Source organism: Trifolium pratense, linkage group LG1 (assembly GCF_020283565.1).
Source record: "Trifolium pratense cultivar HEN17-A07 linkage group LG1, ARS_RC_1.1, whole genome shotgun sequence".
In the NCBI taxonomy this organism is placed as follows: domain Eukaryota; kingdom Viridiplantae; phylum Streptophyta; class Magnoliopsida; order Fabales; family Fabaceae; genus Trifolium; species Trifolium pratense.
Genome location: NC_060059.1, coordinates 41,579,477 through 41,600,187, shown reverse-complemented (window position 1 = coordinate 41,600,187; position 20,711 = coordinate 41,579,477). Strand labels below are relative to the sequence as shown.

At 34.6% G+C, this 20,711-nt stretch overlaps 4 protein-coding genes across 5 annotated transcripts; all 4 read right to left on the bottom strand.

Moving 5' to 3' along the window:
- Positions 1 to 232: 232 nt before the first annotated feature.
- LOC123886219 (lysophospholipid acyltransferase LPEAT1-like) lies at positions 233 to 5,546 on the bottom strand. Its single transcript, XM_045935554.1, has 9 exons — positions 4,922 to 5,546; positions 3,772 to 3,888; positions 3,595 to 3,632; positions 3,425 to 3,489; positions 2,531 to 2,599; positions 2,110 to 2,243; positions 1,391 to 1,531; positions 750 to 813; positions 233 to 639 (listed from the first exon to the last, which is right to left on the bottom strand). Exons 1-9 carry the CDS (start codon positions 5,393 to 5,395, stop codon positions 620 to 622), a joined length of 1,122 nt encoding a protein of 373 aa, XP_045791510.1. The 5' UTR covers positions 5,396 to 5,546; the 3' UTR covers positions 233 to 619.
- Positions 5,547 to 8,731: 3,185 nt separating this feature from the next.
- LOC123886214 (peroxisomal membrane protein 11A) lies at positions 8,732 to 10,799 on the bottom strand. Its single transcript, XM_045935549.1, has 2 exons — positions 9,873 to 10,799; positions 8,732 to 9,093 (listed from the first exon to the last, which is right to left on the bottom strand). Exon 1 carries the CDS (start codon positions 10,659 to 10,661, stop codon positions 9,873 to 9,875), a length of 789 nt encoding a protein of 262 aa, XP_045791505.1. The 5' UTR covers positions 10,662 to 10,799; the 3' UTR covers positions 8,732 to 9,093.
- A 1,621-nt stretch (positions 10,800 to 12,420) lies between these two features.
- LOC123886207 (protein BRASSINAZOLE-RESISTANT 1-like) lies at positions 12,421 to 15,324 on the bottom strand. Its single transcript, XM_045935543.1, has 2 exons — positions 13,538 to 15,324; positions 12,421 to 13,162 (listed from the first exon to the last, which is right to left on the bottom strand). Exons 1-2 carry the CDS (start codon positions 13,775 to 13,777, stop codon positions 12,647 to 12,649), a joined length of 756 nt encoding a protein of 251 aa, XP_045791499.1. The 5' UTR covers positions 13,778 to 15,324; the 3' UTR covers positions 12,421 to 12,646.
- Positions 15,325 to 15,466: 142 nt separating this feature from the next.
- LOC123886196 (methyltransferase-like protein 2) lies at positions 15,467 to 19,330 on the bottom strand. Of its 2 annotated transcripts, XM_045935535.1 has the most exons (10): positions 18,967 to 19,330; positions 18,674 to 18,890; positions 17,830 to 17,969; positions 17,673 to 17,706; positions 17,219 to 17,294; positions 16,659 to 16,836; positions 16,481 to 16,570; positions 16,276 to 16,375; positions 15,982 to 16,156; positions 15,467 to 15,839 (listed from the first exon to the last, which is right to left on the bottom strand). In XM_045935535.1, the coding sequence occupies exons 1-9, from the start codon at positions 19,264 to 19,266 to the stop codon at positions 16,008 to 16,010; spliced, it is 1,284 nt and encodes a 427-aa protein (XP_045791491.1). In that variant the 5' UTR covers positions 19,267 to 19,330; the 3' UTR covers positions 15,467 to 15,839; positions 15,982 to 16,007. The 2 variants fall into 2 exon arrangements, with proteins under 2 accessions (XP_045791491.1, XP_045791488.1); XM_045935532.1 differs by having other exon boundaries at positions 15,467 to 16,156.
- Between the last annotated feature and the right edge of the window lie 1,381 nt (positions 19,331 to 20,711).

The window sequence follows — 20,711 nt, the reverse complement described above, 5'->3', positions numbered from 1 at the left end:
TGTTTTATTAAATTTACGAAATAGTTCTTTATAATCAACTTATCATATAAAGGTAATTACAACTAATTATGGTAAAAGTGTCTATCTCTTTTGCTCTTTGAATTGATTTTTTATACTTCTCGGATTGTATTATGAACTATTTGAGTAATAATATGAATTAACTTGGTTTTGAGTAAAAAAAAAAAGTGTTTAACTAGGTAGGTTCAATAAAAATGAAAATAAAAAACTCTAACTAGATGAAATAATGTAATTCATAAAAACAAATAAAATATTTTACATATTTACGTGTTTATCTGCGCCCCCTCCTAAATATTTAAATTCCTACCATATATAAAATAAAAACTTCAGCAAACAACACTTATCAAGATTAGTAGGTTAAAAAATTTGAGCTAAATCTCCCTAATCAATAAAAAATCATCAGAATCAGCAATTATACTGTAAACCACCTCAACTTGAGAGGATCAGCCAAAAAGTTAGTACCAATAAGTTTATGCTGAACTGCACTGACGCTCCAAAAGAAGATCGATGATCGGATACAATTCAAATATGAATCTTGCTCAGCACGGAAGTTTCTTTGTTAACAACCATACATTGAATGCCACAGGGCATGAAGCTAAAATTAGCATTGGGAAAACAAGCCTGCAGAAACATGTAAAGTCATGGATTGATTAAAAAAGTTTAAATGTTTGGGTTGGAAACTTTCAATCGGATTAATGAGACTTGTAAGAAAAGTTAATATAATTTGTTACCATTAAGAGCAGAGTGATATATTCGTTTCTCAGCCAGCCCAATATCTGAAAGTATCATATTACCCTGCAATGAAAACACACAAACAATACATAACATGGAGGCAAACACCTTACTATACACAAACTTACTACTATAGTCGATATATGTTTCAAACCAAAGAAAAAAAAGGATCAATCCATCACATATTATTAAGTTTTCAAAATTTTGAATCCAAAATCAACATGACAAAACACTTATTAATTCTTTGAATGAAGTAACTAGAATCACTTTATAAGTAATAATAAGTAAATATTATGTGGTGTTAGTGAAAAATCTTGATTATTGGCAAATTACTAGTCTATATGAGGAATATTGAAAAATGAAATGTGGTGATTGAATGAGTCTTGTGTCTCGTGAGCACGAGGTGAGGTAGAAGCGGAGATTAGGCTTGATAGTTTATTCATATCTTAACAGTGACCATCATCAATGGGGTATTTTTTTGCAACTGTTTAGACAGGGGGACGGTAGGGGATACAGTAGTGAAGAAATTTTATTAAAAGTAGAAGGGAGAGACGGGAAGGACAAGATGTCACCGAAAAGAAATTGGATGTAGTATTCAGTTTTCATAAGATATGCTAATTATTGAAGGGAGTTTACATACCTCAGTAGCCATCAATCTTCTAACATTACTTGCATATAGTTTGGGATCATCTTTCTCCTCTTGTGAGGGATAGTATGTAGGTAACTCTGTCACCTCCATATAATTTACAAACTGACAGAGAAGAAAAATCACATGACGCACCTGCCATAAACATGTATATTAGCTTTTCAACAACAAAAATTGTTAAGCAATAAGGCTGAAAATCAAATTATCAACAAGAACGGACAAAAGAACCTTTATAATCTAAAACACGAGTATTTGCAAACTAGAACAATGTGTATCTTACAAGACCATAGTATAGTAGTATAAACCAAAACAGAGGAGCAGCTCAGATATTTGGTAATAAAATAGTTCTTTTACAACATTTATAACATGTTTAGATTCACTTCCGTGAGAGACAAAAGTGCCCTTAGAAGAATAAATTTGATTTTGACATGTAAAGGTATTCTCGAGACTCTGGTATAATTAGTTTTGAGTCAAAAATAGACTCTAACATAAAGTTGATTTTTGGAGCTTTTGCTCCAAATATGATTTTTAGCCTCAAATTCATTGTTTTGGAGCTTATGTGAAGATATTCATACATAAATCACTTTGCATTCAATTCACTTTTAACCAAAATTCATTTTACAAAAACTCATTTATAATCAATTTACGCCCCTGCAGAACCAAACAATAACTTAATGAAAATAGGAAACTCTAATACTATATGGATGCCTTACCCCGGAAATGGAATCCCAGGCAGGACTAAATCTCTGGTAATGGTAATTTAAAATTACAGGAAGTACTGGTGCACTTGCCAAAAAACCACCACTCTTGAATGGAAGGAGATATTCTCCATTTGAGGTTGTACCTTCTGTAAAATATACAACCTTATCAAATTACATGATTAGAAGAACATAAATATGCAGGAGAGATTATGTTGAAGATACAATAATAAAAGTTTTCCTAGATAGATAGGATTGGCTAGCTACATAGATCATACAAATCACTAATGTAATTCACTACCATATTATCTATAAGAAATTCAAATGTAGAAAAACACTAGCATTTTATTTAACAGTACGAAACAAAAATAAAATCAACCAAGTGACAAATCAATAGGAAGACTGTATCCCCAGAAAAAAACTAAACGATAATAACCTGGAAATAACATCATAATTGGAGCAGATGTATTTCGATGAGCTTCTCGAATTCTTTCAGTGACAACAGCTGCAAGAATAAAGGTCATAGTTTAGTTTTATCAGACATTTTAAAGATCTATATATCTCAAAAAAGGATTGGCCATGGTATCAAATATAAACACACGTTGCAAAACTGGAAAATATTCATAATTAAACAAAGTGTTAGATCCTAGTTTGACTTGTTACTTGTTAATACACGTGAATATGCCTAATAGACGAACAACTAACACCGCTACACATGACAAACAGCTTAGGAACGTGACAGATGCTGGTTCAGATATAAAGGAAGGAAAGTAATATAAGATAAAATTTTGTAGATGAAACTTCCCTGAGACCAGGGTCAGTGATTAATCCACGATAGGAAGGAAAGGATGAATACAAGCTAGGCTGCTGTTACTTCACAATATTTCGAAAGCCTGAGGTCTCTCCCGCAAATACCAATCTCTAATAATCCAGAATGATCCCTAATTCTCTCTCTCTCTGTCTCTTCATAGCCTATCTTTGCCACATTCTGTAAAAACTTAGAACTCTAACTAACACTCTAACAAACTCTGAAAACAAAAACCAGCCCAGTAACAAAAGTCAGCCCAATTTGGTGCTATAAGATGGGTTCTCACAGATGATTCAATGTCAGATAATTCAAATAAAGTTCTTCAATCCTACCAATCCATCAATCACTGGAACAAATTTGAACTCGAAAATGAACAACTATAAATGAACAACATTGTGGAAATTGAATGACATTGTCTTCTTCAACAATTTAAAATCCAAGATGCAAAAGAATTTAATTCATTTGAGTTGCACACATTTTCAGAATGATTACAAAGTGCACACACACCAATAATCTATGCACCTGAAACACCCTTGAAGTCTGATGACTTTGACTCCCGCTGAACGTAGATACAACCAAGACACTTACTGTCAGAAAACAAGCCATAATATGTAAGCAATATATTCTGAATAATCCTGTGTATAAAGAAAATACAACTCGTATTTAAACAGATAGAACGTACGAGAACAGACCTGATGAGACCAATTAGAGGAAGTTTGGCCACTGATCTCTTCATCGACGAGATCCAAGATCAAAATGAAGCACAACAGATGAAGGAAAAGCGTCAGTAAAAAACTAAAGATCAATAATGAAACATGCTTTAACAAAAACTGACGGAGGGTGGGAAAACTTGTCACAACAGCACAAACCTTAGCAACAAAACTTGGGAATGCGATAGACACGTGATACAAAATATCCAAGTATGATACATGATTAGATATTATCACACCGGGTCTTTCTGTCTCTTCCGGCTGGTCTTTGTTTTCCTTCGTACATTAAAAAGACAGAAGAAATAAAATAAGCAGAAGTAAAAACCAAATACCAACACAGAAAACATTTCTTGCAGAAATTAAATAAATAAGATAGTAACAAACCAAGGTATCTATCTATCTATCTAATTAGGTGCTCTCACAACTTCTCTTTGCCCCTTCAGGAAAAAGGACCAATATGGGGCAAAGTTTTTCAAAAAATGCTTTGGCACCACAATATGTACAGCAACTCAAATAAATGGAAAGTAAATATATTAAAAAAACACACACACACACACAAATGATCTTCATCTGTTTTTGGTTCTGCGGTGACACAATTCATTCTGTAAATATGATTTTGACAAAAAGTGAATTGAATGAAATGTGATTTATGTTTAGAATAGATAATTCATATAAGTGGGTTCAACAACTAGGCTTAAAATCAATTGTAGAGGAAAAAACTTTAAATTCTAACTTCAAGTCATAACCAATTCTGAAGGCAAACAAGTCAAAATCAATTCTACACCTCTAAAATCAATTTTGCCTCCTCTAAAAGTGAAACCAAACAAACATATAGGGCCCGTTTGTATTTGGCTTACTTTTGAGCTTATGAAAATAGCTTATGCAAATAAATAAAGGTTTATGTTAGTTCATAAGTTTTCACCAACAAAAAATGTATCTTTACAAGCTGTTTTCTCATAAATTACCTTAAAAAGCTTATAATAATGCATAAAAGCTTATTGATTTGCATAAGCTCAAAAATAAGTCAATCCAAACGGGCTCATAGTGTATTGTATAGATTTTGTCAAATATGCGATAACACAATGTGATTCTACCAAACTCACCAGCAATCCAAACATGCACTTAATCATTCACCAACACAGTGGTTCCAAACATGTGCTTAATCAAGTTCAAGCCTATTATATTTATAATATTTTAAAGTTATGTTTGGTATCATGGTGAATACTCCAGAATGTTTGGTATCCAAGCAAAATAGAATTTTCACATTTGAAACATTGAACACAATAATCAAAGTATATAACAAAAATACCTCATTGTCGGTAGGGTTTTCACGGCGACGCGATTGTCGAATCCAATAAAACCCTAAAACAAAAAGCATAAGCCTAGACAAAGCTTTTCCACACTGAACAATAACAATCCTTCTCCATCCAACCATATGTGCATAATCTTCTTGTTCATCTTCACGATTAGGAACAGACCAAAACGTACAAACCCTACAAATCAAATAATACAATAACAAAATCGTCATTCCAGCAACAACTCTGAGAGGAACAAGCGTAACCAATGCAACGCCAAGTAAAAACTTTTCCTTGGTTGGTAACTCGCTGCGTCCCATTGTTCCGTAAACATCGTGGCGTACATATGGAGCGAATTTCCTCTCAAGTTCTTCGGTGTCGGAAGCGAAGATTGTAATGGGTTTGAGAAGAGGACGGTCGTCGTTAATCGGGTCGGGTTGTTTTGGTGGGTCTAAATTTATGTCTTGGAGTTCTGACTCCTCCTCCATTGTTGTTGAAGAATTTTGAGATTATTCATTTGAAGAGTTTTCCATTGTTTTTGGTTTTTGGATGAAGAACACAAAATTCAATAGTTTGTTTTTTGTTGTTCTGCAGAAGAACGTGGAAGGAACATGAACGATTCACGTTGGTGTTGGGAATTGTTTTTTTGAAATATACGTACTTGTTAATTTTGCATGATTTTTTTATTTTTTTTTTTGAAAACATGATTTTTTTATTTTTTGAGCTTAATAGATGTTTTAACTAAAAATAAAATAGAGCAACTAAGATTTTTTTATTTATTTATTATTTAACAGAAAGAAACAGAAATTTGATTGACCAACAAAAAAAAAAAAGAAATTTGACAGTTAATAACCAGTTAAATATTGTACGGAGAATTTGTCAATTAACCGTCACTATTCTCTTCTCTAGAAATAAAAAAAAATAATAATAAACTGTCACTATTCTTATTTAAAACATGACATTGGTAACTTGAATTGAACTTTTTGACGCGCATTTCAGTTAAAATATTAGAAGCAATGCAATAGGAAATAACATCAAAAGTAACGTAAGTTGTCCGCGTAAAAGCATGAACGTTATTGTTCGCTTAGTAAAAACAACTACATAGCCAGGGTAATTTCTAAGTAAGGTTCGACAACTATAAATAAGTGAACCATACTCGAAGCAACATCTACTACTATTTTGCAATCCATTTCAAATATCACCTTATTAAATTTTATCAAAGCAATCCACTCAAGCTTCCGCCTCTGGTGCAGTAAAATACCACTATCATGACATGAGAAAGCTGCTACAAAGCCTCCTACCTCATCTATATAAGACATGCTCCCATGGCAACAACATCCTCTGGCATGAAAACAACTGCATCAATGTTGCGCTTAAAGTAGGTAGGTGGCGGCGGCTACCATGGAGCTAGTTGGTCTTCCTGTCGCAGTGTTGGTTGGTTAGCGGCAGTACTTTGTTCGTGCTATACCAGGCATATAAAGTATGATTTGCGCGACCAATAACCTGCAAGACAGTCTCTACTTTGTCTTTCCATAACTATGTGTTTCTCTTCGGCCATAAACTTCAAGTTGTCATCGCAAATGTGATCAACTGAGCCTCATTAAAACGCTGCAAAATGTTAGGGAAAAAATCTTTAAAACTTTCCACATAAAAATGCCCCAATTAAGTTCCCCATAAAATGCTTCACTTTTGGTGAGTTAGGTAATGCCCATAATTTATTCCAGTTTCGAAATAACCTCATCTTGATTACCTTGATTAAAGAGTGGAATTTGAAGAATTGCTTTTGCATCTCCAGCATCAAAGGTGTCTCGCACACACTCACGATTCCAAGAACCAGTGTGAATATCAATAAGACTACTCACCGTGTTATTGCTAGTGTCTTGAATTGAATAAAGAGCTATATATTTGGAAAAAGATTATCTTAATTTGTCAAAGAAAAATTTGTCTAAGCTGTTGGATTTTAAGAATTAAAGAGAAAAAAACCGTATAACAATCCACCTCTTGTTTGTGATAGCTAACATGAAAGTGGTGGCCATAGATAGCAATTTTTTGGCATTTAATATTTAGGGTTAAATAGTATTTGTTCTTTACATTGTTAGCGAATTTTGATTTACTTATTTAATATTTTTTCGATTATTCCCTGTAATATGAAGATTTCATCATATTATCCCTCATTGAATATGATGCGGATTAAGATTCAAAAACTCTTACCGCTTGGATCAAAAAATATTTATAAGCCTTGGATCAATTTATTGTTTGTAGCCCACTCGTTTTCCTTTTGTTCCCAGTTCCCACAGCATCTCAACTAAAGAAATTATGTTTTCCTTCCACAAGCTAGTATGTTGGAGAGTGCAGCGGACTCCAAACATGCTGTGATTACGGTAGAATAAGATGTGTCTTTGCTCCTTTTCTTGAAGCTCCTTTTATTCCTTTTCACTACGCAGATCATTGACATATGGCAAAAATATATCAAATGGCTGAGATCAAAAGATAACAAGAATCAAAACTACAGAAAAGCAAAACTACAGAAATTGGGAACTGGGCAAAAACACGCTCCATCTTCTTCTTTCTCCTCGACGCCTCTCCACTTTCTCTCGATGCACCGGCCGCCGTCGTAGCGTATCTTCGTCGCAGATTCTCGTCACCGCCGTGTCTCGCCGTCATCTACAAATTACGCGAGACAATTAATCTTTGAAAATCGTATTGCTCTCTCTCAACCTTCGTCTCTCTTCATCTCGCGCCCCTCTTTTTCAATTGTAGGACTTAACATATGGTAGATGTAATCAATTGTTGAAGGATGCAGAATAAAAAATCTGGTCATGGAATTTAACATTAGTGAATTGAAGTGGTGTTTATGTTGTTCTTTTTCATACAAAATAGATTTGTGGAGTAGAGTGTATTGTTTGGTATTGTACGATTGTGTGTGTCTGCGTGACTAACTAAAATTGGGAAGCCGTTCTCAAATTAAATTTTCAAATAATCATTTCAAAGTTCTTCAAAAAGGATTGGAAGAAAATTAAATCAAGAACAAAGAAGAGGACTAAGAACAAATATTGTAGTCCTGAAAATCTTGTCTTTTTCGATCTGTTCCTTGAGAGAGAGAGAGAGAGGAGAACAACTGAACAAGAACGCAGTTGTGCTGGAGGCACTGTGACGGAGCGGTGGACATGACGGTGGTGGGAGCGTCGGTTCAACAGGGATAGTTTTTTTTTTTACCAGCGTAAGTTGGATACCAGCATAACACTGTTGTGAGGTTTTTAATCACAACCATTGAATATTTATGTGCCACATGTCAATCATCTATGCAAGGGAAAGGAATAAAAGGAGCCTATGGAAAAGGAGCAAAGCTGCACTCCTAGAATAAAGTACAGTTCAACAATTAGAACTCATGAGTCGTGACAACAAGCCAGGGACACAATAAAGCAACCTTGCCTTTTTTTGAGTAAAAGTTCACTCTTTAACGGAACAACCATGAAAGGAAAACAAATTACTAACCAAACCATGATATTACCACAATTTCAAAGTTCAAACTAGACGACCATATATATGGCATATAGAATAGAACAGAGAACATATTAAATCCTTGACCTCTAGATATTATAATAATGGTCTCAACTGTGAGCCAAACCAAATGCGATGCAATCTAACCAGCGGACATTAATATCATTTTTAACTTATTGCCATGATAAGCTGAGAGGCTAGCAGCATTGTAACAGTCAGTAATAGTATGCAGTATGAAGCAGTTTATAAATTTGTTTGAAACATGGTAAATGCCGCCTTGTAATGTTAGAAGAACCACAATAATTCTGAAAATCAAAGAAACATATATGAAGCAATGTTGTTGTTACCGTATATTCATCCAAATGAAGTAGAGAGTAGTACCCAACTACTGTAAAACACATAAACTGTTATACTTACATAAAAGAATCCAGATAAACAACCCCAAAAAAGTACACAACATACTGAAAGTTGCCAGGAACAAAATATCCTAAGCAATATTACAGCCTCTATAATCACACCAAAAACCTTTGTAAAGTACTACACTACAAAGTTAACAGAATTAAAATAGCAAGCATTTTACTTCATTTTTCCTTGGTGGCCAGAAGTTCACAAGTCGAACAGAATTTCTCAAATCTATACCATACTCCCGATTCTCCAATTTGGATGAGGGAAGAAAATAAAACACCTCCAAAGAAAGTTAGAGATTATATGAAAGTCAGTCAGCAACAACTTTCCCACCATGTAAAAGAGATGCTAGTTAGCAAACAAGTGATAGGGCTATGAAACTAATAAAATAAACTATCCTTCAGCTATCACATAAGTTTCAGAACTACTTAAGCAAATCTATTGTCATTACCGGCCATCCATCTAATCACTTCATTAGAAATTTTACACCATTCAACAAAACCCCGCTGATTGACAACGTAAAAAATAATACAAATATTATTCTATTGTCATGGTTTAAATAAAACATATGTTCTCCAGAACAACAAGCTTTTCTTATTTAGAGTAGACGACGTTGCATTCACCAGGATTGAGGGTCTGCAATAACCAAATTACATTGCAACACTCCCCAATATCAATAAACCATGACTACTATAATTCTTTTTAGTGTAAACCACTTAATTAAAATGATCAAATACTAGCGAGCTGCAAAATCATCTCAATCAATGACGATATCATAGATCAAAGTTCTGCAAAAACAAACCATAGTAACATAATACAGTCGTGGATTATTGATTGTGTGTAGACGAAATGACAAACACCACCTAAAAACTCACATGATCCCAGGTTCAAACCCGGATTAACCGGAAAAAGAGTGTCCAGCCTAACAATCTTCGCATTTTGAATTGAGCTAGGTATTACAGACATCTATCAATTATTAATTTATTATTAAGTGATGATAAATATACTACATTTCATTAATTTAGTGTAAAAGAACAAATAAACGCATCAGAAACTCACTCAGCAAGAAACCCAATTCTTATGAGTACTAATGAGTGCAGACAAAAGCCCTGCAGAAGACATCAAAATCGGCTTCGAAAACGGCCCATTCCCATCCAATATATCATCCAAAGCCATTACTCCATCAGCCAAATCCTGAACAATTGAAAGTCTCTTCATCAATTTCTTCTCTCTCAATCTCCCCAACCTAATTTCCTCTTCACCACAATCATCACCTCTCAAAATCCCAATCTTAATACTCGATTTCAAACAATCTTCATCCTCAATAATAATCTCCAAATCCTTAATTTTCAACGCAACACTACCAAAATAACCAATAAATTCCGCATAAGCACTAATCTTCGAGAAGATTCTAGAACGTTTTGGATCGATCAAACCGGATTTCGATAACCAAACGAATTGTTCAATAAAATAGTATAATCCTTCAAAACCGTAAGCGATGAATGAAAAAATCAACACGCGTTTGGAATCGACGCGCGAGTTTCGTAGCGCGTTGAGATTTTGAACGAATTTTCCGAGTCGGAAAGCTTTTCGGCTAACGCCGACGCTTGATTCGAAGCTTTTGAGACGGTGAGAGAGGTTCGGATCCAAAGCTATGAGGTTAGAGGCGAGGATTAGCTTCGTGGCGTAACGGCAAATTTTGAGAAGTTTGTCGACGCCGTCACGTTTTGTGAGGTATACTTCGACGTGGGTTAATAAATCTCTTTGTTTTGGTTTTGACGTTACGACGGCGTTAGTTGGTTTTGGTGGGTTTTGGTTCGGTGATGGAGCTGCAGGTTCGGAAGCCATTGATGCTTCGAAATGGAAGAACGAACGAACCCAGTACGAGGATTAATTAAGGCTTGTGCTAGTTTGTCTTAGTAAGTACAAAAATGTTGCTAGAAGAACTTACAAACATGGAACAAAAAACATTTTAAAATACTTCGTAGTTTGTTTTTTTTTGTTTTTTTTATTCTTTTCAACTTATCAAATATTTTTGCGTTGTACTTACTATTTTTTAGATCACAAAGTTTTTCTTTATCTCATTTTCTTGATAACTTTTTTTATGATTTTTTTTAGATTACTGTATTATATTAGAGGTGCGACTAATTTGTAGTGACTAAGGAAGTATAGTAATTCAGAGTTCGATGAAAAAATAAATAAAGTTGATTAATAATTGATTTACACATAAACTGAATTGTAATGATGTGTTATTTTTTTGTTTTTTGAACTCAATATTCGTTTTACTGATCGTCTAATCTAATTTTTGGGATCAGTTCTAACATCAAGTGGTTTCAGTTTCCACTCAATCACAGTTGTAGGGGATTGAAACGTAATTCTCCCTACTAAGTTCAGTGTCAATCACCACTGAACCAACTAACGATGTGTTATTTAAGTAGGATAGGTTCTCTCGTCTCATGTAGGCATGACAATGAGGCGGGGCGGGGACGGGTTTTGCCCTCCCCAAACCCAAACCCATAAAGTTCGGGTTTCCCCAAACTCATCCCAAATTCGAGCGGGGATAAAAATGATAACCCCAAACTCATACCCAACGGGGATCGGGTATCCCCATTACGCCTCTTTCCACGTGAATTTAGATTATATTTTAGTATTTTTTTATTAAAAAAAAAGTTAAATGTCCAAAATTATTTTCTCTCAACAATATTTTTTTAAATAAAGAAAAAAATAATAGAGAAAATGGTTTGTTTAATACTCAAATTAAAATAAAAAATAAATATATGAACGTAATTTAAGAGATTGTTCAAGCGTTTCTAATTTAAAAGAGGTAAAATCTAATTTTTAGTATAAGCGGGGCGGGTTCGGGGACGGGTTCGGGATGGGTATCAATGTACCCATTACCCGCCCCAAACCCATATTTCGAAATCGGGGAAAACCCAAACCCGAACTCAAACCCAGTCAACTCGGGTTTTCCCCGTCAAAGCGGGTATGGTTTGAGTGGGTACCCGCATGTATGAGTTTTATTGTCATGCCTAGTCTCATGTGACATTTTATGTCCGATGAAATCTCATCCACACATTTCCCTTAACACAAAATTTTAATTATTTAAAAAAAAAACATAATCAACCGGAGACAATCCGTTTGTAGAGATAATATTAACCACTTTGGGTGAATCACTTGATTAATGTTGTAATTGCTGTAATTGTGTGACAACCGGAGCAGTATTAGAGAGTAAATATGTCTTTGGATGAAGAATTTTAGGAGTAGAGAATTGCTTACTGTACTTTTTACTTTTTGAAATCACAAATATATTGAGGAAATGAATTGTTTGAAAGAATTACTTGTTTTAAATAGTTATGAAGTTAATATAGTTCTGATAAAAATTGTGCTCACACACAAAAACATTTAAGGAGCCAAAGGAGAGGATAAGCGAAGCATGAATTCAGATATTTAGATAGAGGATACTCCCAAAGACATTCTACCCAAAAAAAAAATTATGACATTCGTTATTTAAATAGTGGAAGGGTAAAAATGAAAACGCGTAAAGCGTACGAGAAATATGTAGGACGGCAAAATAAAATCTCACAAATCCATGCATCCCCACCCAACCATGAATTGCCCCATTCCTAAAATCTCACAAACAAAAATACCATGAATACACACATAAAATATACCCAAAACATGATGAACAAACAAATAAATAAACCAACCATCCATAAATTAATACAAACAAAAAATGTACCCAAAACATGTTGGATAAACAACCAAAACCATCAAACACAATTTCATTGTTTCATTCTCACAGAACACAAATTATGCAAAATTATCATAGCTGCCTAACTCCTTGATGTCCCAGTTCCAAGGGTGAGTTCCACCAAATCATCCACTCCTTCATCGTGAACTTTCTGCCCAACCCAAGGCTTTACTTGCATCCCAAGCAGTTTTGAACTTCCCATCTCTCTAATTGAGTTATCGGCCGCAACATTGAAAGATGAAGAATTTGGCACAGCAAATGGAGATTGGCCAAAAGGTTGGAACTTAATCGACTGATCAGAAATGGGACTAGCAAGGGTAGAAGATGCAACAAAAGGGTAATTGAAAAAAGCCATAGATTCTTTGGAAGTAGAATCCCATGTAGGAATTGGTTTGATGTTTGTTGATGATGTTGGTGAGTGGAGAGGAGGTGTTACACTGTTTGATGTCCACAATGGAGGATAAGACATAGGAGTGAATTGGTATGAAGGAATAGGAGTTGGAAAGGGTGAAATAACAGGACTTGGATTTTGGTAATAAGAGAAAGGGGTGGTTCTGGTTGAGGTGCCTGCATGGTTGTTAACTGGAGACTTGTAATCCTATTCACAAGAGAGGGAAAAAAAAAACAATTACAGCCAAAATTACATATAATGGACACTAATATTGCACATAAGGTATTAAAATCCAAACACAACATGCTTGATGTTTTATGCTCGATTCGCCTTTTTTTTTCAACTGAAGTGAGAAAATGAACCATATATCATTTATTACTACTAATAAATACATGATTTCCATTTTTCTTCTCTAAATCTAATTACATAGGAAACATATCAGAATCACATAATTAAATTATACCCAAAAGATCACTTAGTTAGGTTAGAACAACAATAATATAGTATAAATGGATTGGCTATGGGTATAACTGAGTAATTAACAAGGAAACAAAGAGGAGCAAAATGAAAATTATAAATTACCTTGCGAGAGGTGGTTCCGTCTTCTTCGACGAACCAACCAGCTTCTTCACATAGAGCTTTGAGGACCTCGTTGTTGTCAGAATGCTTCGACAAATTGTAGTTCCCTTGAGATCGAAGTCCACTGAATATCTTTGCTGTTATGGATCTTCTTCTTCTTTCTCTCATTTTTTTGTTCTCTTTCTCCCTCAACGACGACTTCCTCCGAATCTTCATTGCCGAAGTTTCTCCGTTGGAATCCATTGTGTAGAGAGAGAAAGTGAACACGCGATTAGTATGTCACTGGTAATTTAATCCTCGAGGGTGAGAGTGGCAGGTTCACTAGTCACGAGGAATGCACTTTTTCTACGCACCCCTTCTGTTTTAAGGTTGGCAGCGATAATAAATGAGCAGTTACGCCAATGATTATGAGGTTGATATTCACGTTTATTTTCATGTACAAACTTTGGAAATTGAGAGTTGGTAAAATTTAGGCGGCCGAGATTGATTAGTGATGAAGTGGACCTGACTAGAGTGAGGAAAATGATGCATTAAGGCCTTTCTGTCACATGTGGATTACTTCTTGAATAGCCTAATTATGAGAACTATTTTTATGCCCCGTTAATTTCTTGAAAATCGTAACCCTTTGAATTTACCAATCAAAACAAAATGACAAAAGGCCTTAAGTAGGTTACGATTTTGTTTGGATTGGTAAATTCAAAGGGTTGCGATTTTCAAGAAATTAACGGGGCATAAAAATAATCCTCGTAATTAGGTTATCAAGAAGTAATCCACATGTGACAAAAGGCCTTAATATATCATTTTCCTCACTCTAGTTGGGTCCACTTCATCACTAATCAATCTCGGCCGTCTAAATTTTACCAACTCTCAATTTCCAAAGTTCGTACATGAAAGGACGAGATAGTTTCGCCTAGCGCCAGCTAGGTTCGTTTCACCTGGAACAGCTAGGTCCTATCTTTTCGATAAGTATGTCTCTCTCGTTAGTCTGACCTCCACCAGAACCACCTCCCACTCGGTAGATTTAGTTTTTCAACACCCTGTTTTAGATTTGTCATTATATCTTTTGAGTTGTTTATTCATCATTTGTTTCTCACCACCCTCTCAGTTGTTCAAGGTTTGTTCATCGTTAGTTGTTTGTTTCATCACTTTCCAACCCCCTCTTTTTAGATTGTCGTGTTCGTCTTTTGCTATGTCTCAACTCCCTCTGTGGTAATCTGCTCATGGTGTAACCATATATCATTTATTACTAATAAAACATGATTTCCATTTTACCAACTCTCAATTTCCAAAGTTCCTACATGAAAATAAACATGAATATCGACCTCATAATCATTGGCGTAACTGCTCATTTATTATCACTGCCGACCTTAAAACAGAAGGGGTGCGTAGAAAAAGTGCATTCTCTGTCGTGACATCCACCGGAACCACCTCCCTCTCAATATATTAGTTTTTCAACACCCTGTTTTTAGATTTGTCATTATATCTTTTGAGTTGTTTATTCATCATTTGTTTCTCACCACCCTCTCAAGCTGTTCATGGTTTGTTCATTGTTAGTTGTTTGTTTCATCACTTTCCAATCCCCTCTTTTTAGATTGTCGTGTTCATCTTTTGTTATGTCTCAACTCCCTCTGTTTGTTCACCACCCATCCCTCCTCCACCTGGGGTTGTTATTTTGGTTTGTGTGTTCAGTTGTTTTTAAGTTTTTTGGTGCTTCTTCGTTCCAACAGTCTCAAATCTGACTCCAAGGCTATCGATCCAGGTCGTGGCAGTAATATGTCTTTTGAGGCTGCTCTTCAGTGGCCAATTGATCGATTCAAATGCTATGGGAGGTTGCTGTTAGAGATGAAATATGTACTTCACCCCAATAGTGGATAGTGATCTGCTCATGGTGTAATCTTTGGCTATTTTAGCTTATTGAATAAATGAAATATCTTGTCTTCAACCACCCAAAAAAAAAAAACCTTTAAAAATTGAAGCCTCTTTTTCCTTTCTTTCTGTGCTGAAACTGGTTTTGTTTTACCATTAGACCTTTCAGCACAACATATATCAGAACTTAAAACTACACTCCCAGTAGAAGCAGGACTTCACTATTATATTTGTTTTTTCTCTTAACCACAAAAAGAAAGAGAAAAATTGTGAAAACATAGTACTCTCTACTCTCTGAAGTCAGTGAAGTCGATCGTTGATCTAGATATGCCATTGAGATTGTGGTTTCCCAATTTGTTAAACTCGGAATTTGGGTGTTCCAATCTCTACCTAAGGACTTAGATGGACCGACTGCACTAGCAGTACAAAATTCCTACGGCTGCGAATTTGAGTACAAAATTGTTAGCAGCCACCCAGAACAAATTCACATCACTGATACAAATGGAGAAGAAGAAAAGAGAAAAAAGATAAAACTTAACATAGACTGAAATGAAAATTTAGAGATGACCATAAATTATCACCAAGTAGGGATCTCCTTTTTAAGGAATCAGCTATCCATCTTTTTGACAAAATATCTAGAATCTTGAAAATGGAGTGGTTCATTCCCCCAAGCAACCCATCCAGCCATAACTTCTCTGGCAAATAATTCAACACATCGGGGAGGCTTGACCCCAGGAATATACTCCTGTAATAAATCTGACCACACCAGCATGAAGAAACTTCAGCACTAAAATAGTGTACCAACTTTCAGCACTACTTATTTACTCATGCTTTTATAAAGTGAAAACACTACATAATAATCCAGACAACAATACCTGCAATTGGAGGTTTCCTTGAGTAATCCCCAGGAATGCTCATAATCACATGATCATCCTTCAAAGGCTTAAATTTTGTTTGGTTATCAGAATTTTTTACCTGGAAGGTACCGTATAACACAAGTGAGAGATAAAAAATAAAGTGAGAGAAAAAGTGATAGTTATAACTTAGAAGGCCAATTGGTTAAACATTACAAGGCCTGACCTTCCCAGGACTGTATCCCAAAATAAGGCTTTCATATGGCCTATGATGGAAGAGATCTAAATCACTAATCAAGGATCCATTTGCTTTCACCTGCAATAGACAACAAGTATAAGAGATTGGAATTTGGAATGGCGTCAAACGCGTGTATGGCAAGCAAATAGGAGTAACTTCAAGTCACCTTCAACCAATGAAAACTTGCAGCATAGCTGACCCCCCATGCAGCAAAAAGCTCTTTCTCGACAAAACTACGCAGCTTCTCTCTGTTGGTTACCCATAATGCTACAAGGGCACCTTCGGTGTGAGTAAGTTGCTTAATAGGCAGGGATAAAAAGTACCTATTGGGCAAGGTCGGATACCTACATAGATGATACACCATAGCTGAGATTTATTTCAAATAAGCGACATTTTCCAGCCAGTTTAAACTGAGTAACAGCTATTAAGTTCATCAGTAAGTTGTCAAGCTAGTTCTATTTACAATATTATTGAATACTCAGATATATCTCAAAATCAAGATATTAAAATAAATTTCAGTTTTTTTTCATGCACTATCCTCCACCCCCAACAAAAAAAAAAGTGAAAATAAAATTTTCAAAAAAGGTTTCAAACTCTCAATAAGTTTGTGGGAGAAAGATATATCTTAACAATAAAGATCAAAGAGAAGCAAGTCTTTAACGTCGATACAATGATAAATTGTCTCATAAAAATCTCTTTAATGAGACAATATATGATGAGCAACACCTTGATTTCTGATGAGCACTGGCATTTTCCCAAGGCGGATCCACCATTATGAGATTGAAACCACAGTCAGTATGAGCTGCATAAAATCATTAAAAACCCCAATTAAATTAAATATCAAATACAACTGCCCCATACTTGACCAGCTAAACAAAAACAAGTTCTTTATTGGTTAAGAAATGCCACATATAATGCAGGTGGACCGGCAACACCTTCCATCTAGCATATTTTGATGAAGGCAAGACTCAATAAAACTTCAATTCAAATGTCATGCAACTTTTGAGGAGAATTATTCAAAGTGATAAGAAATGAACATAGTTAGAAATGTCATTGATAAGTAAAAAGGTTGGTAATTTTTTTATAAAGGTGATTGTTGCATAAAAATGACACTTATATTTTTATATCAATAAACAACCACAGATATGATGAAGAACCAATGCATATAAACAACCATTACCTGGAATGAGATTGCGAATCTGTCCCAGATCTGACTTCCATAAATGAAAAGAAAAAATGTTAAATAAGACATACTCCATTGAATGTGGGATTGAAAGCATAATAAACAACCTATGTAAGTAAACATGTCTCCAAAATTAGCTTGGTGGCTTACATACCATGTAAAAACAGCTCTCTCGAGGCATTATATAATGATTGTTCAAAATATCAGCCACCGCGTCATCCTCGGTGTCATTAGCAACCAAATTATTGAATGCGGGAAGTATAGACCTCTGTTCACAGTATACATTTGGGGAATCTGAGAAATCAAAGACTTAAATTAGCACGGTAAGATTTCCTACAGCAGCAACTACACACAATCTAAGTAATGAATAGTCCAGTAATGTATTAATAATTTAAGAAACTAAATCTATTTGGTAGCAACACATAAACAAATATCTAACGCGTGATACTAAAAACCCTTGATTGCAAGTCTTAACCTCTATGTTCATCCTGATGAGAAGGTGGGAGTAGAGGAGAAGAAATAGGAATAACACTCGTTGTCGTTGTTTTGATGTTTAAATGTGATAAAGTGGTAAGAAACTCACTAAAATATAGAGTATTTCATAACATAGGATCCAATGCATAATGCCATAATCAATTATTCATTCTTATCCCAACTGGAAAATAATCTCAATAGTTCAATAATTTTACACTGATAATGATAAATAAAAATATTTCTCTAACTCTTCACATCAGTAAATGTAATAAAATGGTGAAACGCGGTTGAGACTTATTGTGCAAGTCAATAGTTACTAGATTCTAATCTTAATACAATGTCATACACTCCACATAGTATTAGCTACGTTCATTCATTTCTTCATGAAATATCCAAACAATACCTATAAGAATTGTGTTCCATCATTTTGTTCTATTCCATTCAGCTATGATTAATTGTCCGATCAAACCCTAATGCCAAAATACTAAACAATCAAGATCAACTTAGGATAACGAAAATCACACCTTCCAAGTCCTTATCAGAGTCACGAATCCGTAAATTTAGCGTTACAACAAGATCCGGCGATTGCTGCCCCAGTTCGACAAAACATTGTTCACTACCCTCACATTCCTCTTTCAAGCAATGCGAAACATTTTCACTTCTCAAACTTCTCAAAGCATCCAAAAGTCCATTCGATTTCAACAAACACTCATGAGCCTTCAACAACAAAGGCCTCAATTCCTACACTAAACACAACAATAATCAAATCAAAACACAATAGGTTACAAATTTCATTAACAATCAACAAAATCAAAACCTGATGGCGTTGAAGTGCAATTTGTTCTCTATCGTTCAACGGTCGAGAATCTTTGGAACTCCGTTTTCGTTTTTTCAGTTTGCGTTTTGTGGGAGATGAAGAAACGGTGGTGGAAATAGGGTTTTTGGGGGTTAGGGTTCGGGATTCAAAGAAACGAGGATAGTAGGTGGATGGTGAAATAGTGAAGCGGTTGTAAGAACGATTTAGAACGCGTACGGGATCGATGAAAACGGTGTTGGAATCGTTGAAATGGTAGATACCGGATTCGTGGAACAATGGTAGTTTCTGTGAATCTTCCATTTGTTCTCTCCACCACTCACAGCTTCGTGCTCGATGCTGCTGTTGCGAACTGCGAACAGTAAAATTATTGAATATACACCTAAAAAAATTGAATATTTATCAATTTTTTAATTGTTTAATACTCACTCCGGCCACATTTATAACCAAATTTAACTTTTTTATACATCGAAGAATGAATGTATGTGACATATATTATAGACCTCATACATCCATTTTTTTAATAAATGTAACCGGAGGGAGTAATTTATGAATTGTGTTCGTGAGTTTAACTCAGTTAATATGAATATCGCATTATATACTTATGAAACGGAAATCGGACCCAAACATCTCCACTTATTTATATTAAAAGTTAAATTTATAACCATTTGGACTATTTGACAAAAATAAATAACTTATGGACTAAATAGTTGGATACTGACCAAATCCTTGGAGTTAGATAGGGTTGAACACTGGTTGGATTTGGTCTGAAAATCGACAAACCGATAAAAAATTAACCTCTTAATTTGGGTTCAATTTTGATCGTTTACATATTCTCTTAGTTCGGGTGTCAGGTTATATGATTGACGGGTAGAATGGATCATTCTTAACAGGTTAGCTTGAAAATTTTGTTGTTGCTACATCTAAAATTTCCATGATCCATAAATTTTTATTTTTTTAAAAAATTCAACAGCTTTTATACACGGCAACAAAAGATATAATAACTGCATGAACAATAAAGAGGGTGACATGCAATTGTTTTGTTTGAAATTTGTAGATACAAATACAATTTTTACAATTCATTCTTCAACATATCACTGAGTTGTAAAGGCACGCGAAATCAAAGAAGAAAATAATAATTTGCATTGTATAAATTTTTAGAAACATATGTCACTAACTATGCAACTACTCTAGTCGATTTTTTTATAAGAAATAATTTGAAAAATTCACATAGATAAAAAAAACACATTGTAAATAGTTATTTTTATTTAATACTCTTATAAATTTAAAGTATTCCTTGAATATCTCTATTTAATCACTCTTAAATTCACAAATTTACTTACTTTTAAGATTCTCTCACATAATAAATAAGGGCACAAATGAAAATAAACATAAAATGTAAACTTAAATATTGGTCAAAGTTTCTTATAAAAATTATAACAAAAAAAATCACTATTGTTTCTTATAAAAAGGACCGGATGGAGTATTTATGATCGTTTTTTAACAATCTTTGACTCATATCCGACTGTACGCTTCGATGTACCGGCGGTTACAATTTTAAGTTGAATCATGGATTAAATTTTATGCATTTAATTATGCAAAATTAAATTTTAAACCAATTTTTTCTGGACAAATTTTAAACCAAATTTATTAGAAACTAGATAGAATCTTAACTACTACATCTCTCCCTAATTATAAAACTTTGTTTGACCACTGCACGTACGGCAATTCACAATTTTGATTACTAG